General features: G+C 34.8%; 1 protein-coding gene across 4 annotated transcripts in view; it reads left to right on the forward strand.

Moving 5' to 3' along the window:
* The window catches only part of Ntrk3 (neurotrophic receptor tyrosine kinase 3), a 395,515-nt gene that overhangs the window by 378,791 nt on the left and 8,860 nt on the right, over window positions 1-7,864 (forward strand). For 2 of the 4 annotated variants that reach the window (XM_017803090.1, XM_008852848.1), the window contains one exon: window positions 6,062-6,103. The exons of the other annotated variants lie outside the window; for them this stretch is intronic. In XM_017803090.1, the coding sequence (XP_017658579.1) occupies window positions 6,062-6,103 (42 nt within the window). The remainder of the gene's footprint in view (window positions 1-6,061; window positions 6,104-7,864) is intronic. 4 annotated transcript variants of the gene reach the window in all.

Below are 7,864 nucleotides of genomic sequence, written 5' to 3' on the forward strand. Positions count from 1 at the left end.
GTATGTGTTAATGGTAGCTTTACCATGAAGTAAGAAATGATTTGAAATGGCTAAGACAAAGTTACACTTTCTGTATTTTCAGTCGGTGTATCTTAAGAAACAGAAAGAATTGTGAACAGTATAGATAGGTTTATTTTAATCAATATATCAGTTTTGACATGATTAATAAGTAACATTAGTACATTAAGAATAAGTAAATAAATTATATTATTAGTGTTCAGGAATCAAGATTTTCAGCATAAGAGAAAAATGGAAATATAAACTCCAAAAGAACTAAGAACTCTTTAATTCCTAAATTTGAATGTGGAAAAATCAACATGAATTTGTATGTTTTCTTGTTTTAAAATTTCTTTTTTCTGGCTTTGAAGTTCCCACTATTAAGACCCAGAAGTAATGACCACCCTAGTAGCACTGAGCACTCCAAGGATCCATATTATGTTCCCCAGATTCCATTGTGCATCAAAAAGATGCAGAGATCCTTGGAGGAACAGCTGCTTCAAAGGCTCTGACATGAAATGTACAAGAGGAGCCTAGAATATTCTTTCATGTCAGGAAGTAAAGGTACTATCAAAGACTGCTGGGTTTATGTGAAAAGAGAGAGGCACAACTTTAAGAGGTTTCCATTGGCCAAAGATGGAAGGAACTGAGGCATCAAAAATAATCACTGCAGCAGACTGGAACACTTCAAGTGTATGTGTTTTTAAAAAGTAAGTGTGGATAATGCTTTCAGAAGCAAAACAAAGCTCTCATTGGTGACCTTTGGAATGCTGAGTGTACTCTTCTTGTTGCTAAGCACAAATAACTGCCAAACAGCAACTCAAGAGAGGAAATGTTTACTCTGGCCAACAGTTTGAGGAGATATAGCCTATCATGAAGGAGAAGGCATGGTAGCAGGACTTTGAGGCAGCTGGTCACATTGTGTTGGCAGTTAGGAAACAGAGTGTACAGGAAGTAGGTCCAGGCCACACAACTACAAGGCCCACCCCCAAGTGAACCACTTCCTTCAGTGAGGCTCTACTTTCCAAAGGTTTCTCAACCTTCTAAAATGGTACCATAAGCTGGGGACCAAGTGTTCAAACACACAAGCCTATATGTTCAAACCACATTTAAACCACAACACTTGGGGATGATTCACGTTTATAAAAACTAGAAAATAAAGGAAAAGAGTCAAAAGGCCCCATGTAAGCTGCTATAACCTCAGAGCTGATGAAGGGAAGTCTTTATTTATAAAAAAATTTCCTGCTAATATATGCAGAAAGAATGCTATAATTAGAATATCACCTTTTTTCAACCTCTAATAAATAATGGGCAATGGTCATCAGTGGTTTCTAAAATCACTAGATAAATGGGAAGTTTATAATGTGTGATCAAACACAATCCACTGATGTGTCTTAACTTCACATAAAAGAGAAACAGACATACTTTGTTTCTCATCGTGTTGCAGGATGCACACAGCAGCTTTTATGAAGGTATAATCAGGTATTAGGAAATACAAGAGGTAAAAGAGCATGTGAAATGACTCATGGTAATAAAATAAACTAAACCAGAATTTGAGATGTTCTGGGGCTTCTCCCCAAGAAGAAGGTGAGGCCAAAGATGAGTCTGTAGGTTAAGACCCTAAGAAACATCCCTAAATGCAATGTGATCTCTTTAAAATCATGGTTAAGAAGAGCACTTGAGAAAATAGGAAAAAAAGAACACTGAATGGCATTTAAAGCTAAGGAATTAATAGTAGTTTGATAATGCTATAACATAATAAAAAAATCATCTCTCTTAATTTTAACAAATGTGGCTTCCAGACCCCCTATCCTTTTGAGTCTAATTCAGTGCTTATCAGAGTTTCTCTGTAAAAGAAAACATAGCAAATATGTTTTACAAAATAGGTTTTGTAAGTGACCTCTGTCACACCTTTAAGGTGGTTTCTTTTGTAACTGTTTGGTTTTTTGGGCCCATGCTGTGTGGAAGCAGCTATAGGTAACATGCAATAGGAGCTCCGGTGGTGCAATCAGTTAGCCTGCCAATGGTGCCATCAGTTAGCACGTGGTACTCATGGCAATACATTAACATACGAGTGCTCCTATGTGTTGTAAGTCTTTATTCACAATAATGGGAGGTAGATTACAGCTTTATGACTCCTGGTATAATTCACTGGGCTTGGGAGAAAGCCCAGGAATCTGCGTTTTACAAGCATGCCAGACAAGCCCAGGAGGTGATTATGGTTATTAGGCACATTTTTAGCTAAGAAGACAAACAGGACAAAAATTTGTCCAAATATCTTCTTTCTACCATACTCACTGTAGTGGCAAAAAGGTAGAACAGACTGGAACAGTATTGGAAGAAAGAGAAGGAAGCTTTATTGTTCATGGTATAATAGACTCAATAGTTTCATTTAGACCAAAGGAAAGGGCAGACAGAGGGAGAGGTAAGAAAAAGAGTAAAAGGGAGTTCTCTAGTATCATTGACCTTCCCATACGGGCCTGAAATCTTGAGTTGTCAGATTTGGAAAATAAAAATACAAGATGCATTATTTTAGTTGAACTTGATATAAAACCCACTGTTTTAGTTACCTGCATCATAGGAGGTACTGAAGGTTAAAGTTCACTCTTTGATCTGGGCATCTTGAAATTTTATCTGTCAACCTTAGTGATATGGGAAGAACATGTGTGAAACCACTTAGGATGGTATTAGTGGGTCAATAGCACTCAAGGGACAGTATCTCCAGAAAACTGCTCAGAGACAAGGTCCAGATGTAGTTTTCTTGGTCTGGCTAGATTTTGGAGCTTTTTGACCTTCTGTCATAGTGTCTTGGCTGATTGATAACTTTGAAATGATTATCTGAAGCCTGAGTTGGTATCTTCCTCTGGTGTCTTTAAAGGGAGTCTTGGAGTATTTCAGAATCCATTTGACCTTAGAGTTTAGATGGAATCACCCTTGAACAACAGCTCCAGATTGATCCCTAGCATGTCCAGAGTTATAGCATTTCTGCAGAGTTATTTTCTTAAATTCACAAGCCCAGCAATCCAAGAAACAAACATTCTAATGACTCATGAACGCATCCAGCAACAGAGGCAAAAAAAGAACATGTCTCAGGATCCTATGACCATCTAATTTCTACAGACTGACATCTAAACAACCCAAGCATCCTGGCCCCCTAGCATGAACGTCTCTCCTGAGCAGTACTCCCTTCTAAGTTTTGCAAACTCCTATGCTTATTGTTGTTGGAACATGAAAGTAAAGGAAGGCAGTGGTTAGGGCAGTGGAAAGTGTTCCAAAGCAGGTAGGGACTTCTCAAGTGCAGTTCCAAGTTCTGCTTCCCTCTGAGTGTTTATTTTACTGGTAGAATCATTCCTTGGCATATTTACTAGGCTTTATTATTACTTTTTAAATGTTTCAAAATTAATTATTTATTATTTGTATGTCTGTGCCTGCATAAGTTTATGTGTACCACATGTGTGTAGGTGCTCATGAAGTCAGAAGAAGGCATGGGAATCCTTGGAACTAGAGTGATAGGTGGTTTTGAGCCACCATATGGATACTTGGAATCAAATCAAGGTCCTCTTCAAGAGCAACGAATGCTTGTAATCATTCACAATCTCTCTATTCTCTGGGTCTTATTATTTTATGTCTCCTATGTTCAGGCTTAGCTTTAAGATCCTGGAAGTATCTCTCAGAAAGCTTAGCTCTCTAGCTAATATTACTCAGGCAGTGCTTGGGCAAGTCACTTTATTTTCATCTGTGAATGGGAGCAATAGAGACATCGGTTGTACAGGAGAAATGATGAAACAAGAGATATACATGACGTCATTATTAATTCATTAACATTATTCTAATCCTTGAGAATGTGACTTCCAGATAGCTTATGTGTGGGTAAGTTTTATGGTAGAGATACTGTAAAATATTTCTGCTAGGAATTATTTAACCCCCACTTTTCCCAGACTGTATCTCCTCACCATGGGAGAATGATGACAGTTACTTTGGAAGACAAGCAATGTGGAATTTTATGGGAAATAAATGAATTGCAGAAAGTTAGATTTGTAATGTTGTATAGGAACATGAAAAGTTGTATGTAGTAGACAATTATTATATTCTGTGTGAACACCTCTGCACTTAGTGATACTCAATGGGAGATATACATACATACATACATACATACATACATACATATATACACACACGCACGCATGCACGCACACACACACACACACACATATAAATTTTTATCGAGATTTTGTTATTTAAAAATGAGAGTTAAGTATCAAGGCCCCTTAGGGTTTTGTGATCCTGACACCATCTAAGGTGCCTCGATGGTTAACTCCTATTTTGAATAAGAAGAAACTGAAGTTGATAAAAGTTACGTACTTGGCAAGAAACATAAAAATTCAAGACTCCTTGACTTCCTATTTTTGCTGTTTTTCACCATGTCATATACCTCACTTCAGGATGAATGCAACATAAATGTCACTCACATTGGTGCTGCCACTTGGTGAGGATTGTATGAGTCTCCTTAACGGGGCTCCTGTGTGCATTTGATGCTCATCAGACACTTGTCTGCTGATCCACAGGCTCATCATAATTTGCATCCAGCACCCTTGAATTTCTCCTCTTGTAAATGTAGAGAATTCAATTAATTTAAAACACTTCTTCTGATATATATATATATAGATATAGATATAGATATGAGAGACCATCAACTGAAACATACAGTAGCATCAATTTGGAGGATTCCATTATTTAAAATTATCCACCCAGAGTAATGTTTTGATATTCCTGACACCTATTTTTTTCAGTCAAGAAACCAGGTGCAATAATACATTCTACCATATTCTATTGCAAACATACTTATTTTTTAAAACCTAAATTAGATGTGCTGGTTTCTGTCTGTCTATCCATATGTTTACTTTCATTTTGGAATTTTCAAATGTGGCACATTATCGTCATAAAATTTCAAACAATATAGAAATACATACAGTAAAACCTGATACTTTGTCTCTGGCCTTTATTCACTCTTATTTACAAGTCTAGAGTAAAAATCACTGACTTTCTGGCCCCTTCTCTATGCATTCACAAAATTATGTACTACAATTGTATATTTTCTTATGTATACATATACCCATTTTTACAGGAAAAGGAATGCCAAACTGTATTTACAAATGAATGGCATTTTCATTTATTCTATCCTAGACATATATAGATATCACTATACATAGTTTTATTGCATTTTAAAAATCATTGCATATATATAGATATAGCTTTAATAATGGATATATTTATGCTTTTAGAAACAATGAAATAAAGGTTTCCAAACAACTATTTTGCTTATATACAAGAAAATATTTTTCTATTACTGTCACAGTGAAATTAATGGACCTCAGGGTTCTTGCATCTTTGGTGTGGATAGATTCTACAAAGAATCCTCCCTCAGAAAAGGATCCCAGTCTCATCAACAACACTGAAGAATCAGTTCTTACACCCTCAAAAGCATCAAAGAGCATCCATTCTTTTCTCTTTTTCTCAAATGTCCTTCAAAAACATGTTCTTTTAACTGGCATCTCTTCATTTGTTTGTGGCCATTTGTAGCTACTTTGTGCATCATGTGCTCTTACCTTTGCCCACCTGTCTGTTGATTTGCTTTTCTAACACATGTGGAGGCACAGTGTGCATTATATGAATTTTGATTACTTGTCTATCTCAGCATTTGGAAGGCAGAGGCAGGAGGACCTTTGCAAGTCTGAGGGCAGCCTGGTCTACAAAGAGACTTCCAGGTCAGCCTGGGACTTTAGCAAAACTGTTAAAAACTAATAAATCTAGTAATAATAATAATACCTCTTTGCCTATTACATATGTTGCAGATATTGTCTTTTACATATGTTGTCTTTTAATTTTGGATTTTGTCTTTTGCCATTCAAAAAGCATTTGATTTTACATAGTTATCTCAAAACTTATCCTTTATGAGTTCTTAAGCATATGTTATGTAGGAAGGCCTTCTACTCCTGAGGTTATACAAATACCTTTGTAAGTTTTCTTCTAATCTTATTATTATTGTTTTGTTTTTTATGTTTAGCTCTTTAATCCATCTGGAAATGATTTTTGTATATGGTGTGAGGTAGGTATCTAAGCATATTTTTTAAATGAATAGTTCATTGTCCCAACACTTTGATTACTAACACATCATTTCATATATTAAATTCCAGTACTTATACATGGGTCTATTTCCAGACTCTCTAGATTGTTACGTTAATTTATTTATCTATCTCTGTGCCAAATCCAGTGTGTTTATTACAGTTTGATAAAATGATTTGCTGTCTGAGAGAGCAAATCTTCATCATTGTTCTAGCAACAAGTTTTTAATCAAGTAATCACTACTCTAGATGAAGTTTGGACTCATCTTGCCAGTTTCCATAAGCCATTTCATTGGGGGTTTTAAATTTATATTGCATTGAACTTTTAGATTGTATTTGAAGAATGAATGAGAGACCTATCACACTGAGCCTTCTTATCCAAACAAATAATAAAAATTTACATTTTGTAGGTCTTCTTTTATCTAAACACAACTATACATTTTATGCTGAGATTTGTGTCTCATAATTTTAAACACTTGTTGATATTGTACAGTTTTATTTTCAAATTTATTTTAATTGTTATGGTAGTATGAGAATAATTTTAATATTGTGTATTCCGCCTATGTCTGAGTAGCTCACTAAATTATGTAATACTTTAAATTACTTTTTAGTTAATTGTCTTTCATTGCTATGTTATACTCAGACAACAGATAATTTTAATCTTTCTGTTTCAGTATTTTTGTCCTAAATTTATTCTTACTTATTGGATAGGATGTTCTTCATAATATCAGTGTAGAAGAAACCATCTACACTTCTAATGTTTATAAGTTACTATGATGTATACATGTTGAATAACGGAAGTTCCCTTCTCTTACTAATAGACTAAGGATTTTAACAAGAACATTACTAGAAACTTTTAACATCATTTTAAAGAATGTTTTTTCTTCTTTTACTTTTTAATTTAGCAATAGACCAGTGCACTTCCCATGGTTGGGATTCTTGTGATATGTTGTATATAGATTTGATACGTTATTCAGATTTGGAGACTATATTTAGAATATAGATGGTTTTACATCTATATCTGTTAAAATATTTTTCTGTATATATTTAAGACTGTATGTTATCAGATTTCAGTTTTTAAAATTTTAATTTATTATTTTTATTTTATGTGTATGTGTGTATTTCCTGCATGTAGGTAAGTGCACCCAAGTGTGCAATGCCCGCAGAGGTCAGAAGAAGCTATCAGATGCACTGGGACTGGAGTTACAGACAGTTGTTAGCTGCCATGTGGGTGCTGGGATTTGAACCTGGGTCTTCTACAAGAACAACCAGTGTTCTTAACTGCTGAGCCATCTCCCCAGCCCCAGTATTTCATTTTTAAAGAAATTTAAACCACAGAGAATGGTTTGAGACATGTTCTGCACTGGAAAAATATAGATTGAAAAACCCTAATAGAACTCAAATATAAGTTCACCTCCATATTTTCTTCATATATGGATTTTATTTGCTATAACTTTATTTTTATGTTCGAATTTTTTACTTTTCTCAACTTCTTATTAATATTTTCCAGTAAATCCATCATTGCACTTATGGTTTTAAAATTGTTGCTGTACTATTCTGAGCATTTTACATTTTTCTCTTCCTTTTTAACCTTGACAAAAGTTTACCTGACCTTTGAAAGACTAGCAATTGCTTATGTAGATCAAATAAGAAACTGCCCTTTCTTCTCTGTTTGGGATCGTCTTGTCACATACCACTTCAATCAGGTTTTTATTTTTTATTATTTATTTCTTGTAATTCCTTTT

This window comes from Nannospalax galili, unplaced genomic scaffold, assembly GCF_000622305.1.
Source record: "Nannospalax galili isolate Female #2095 unplaced genomic scaffold, S.galili_v1.0 scaffold185, whole genome shotgun sequence".
NCBI lineage: Eukaryota > Metazoa > Chordata > Mammalia > Rodentia > Spalacidae > Nannospalax > Nannospalax galili.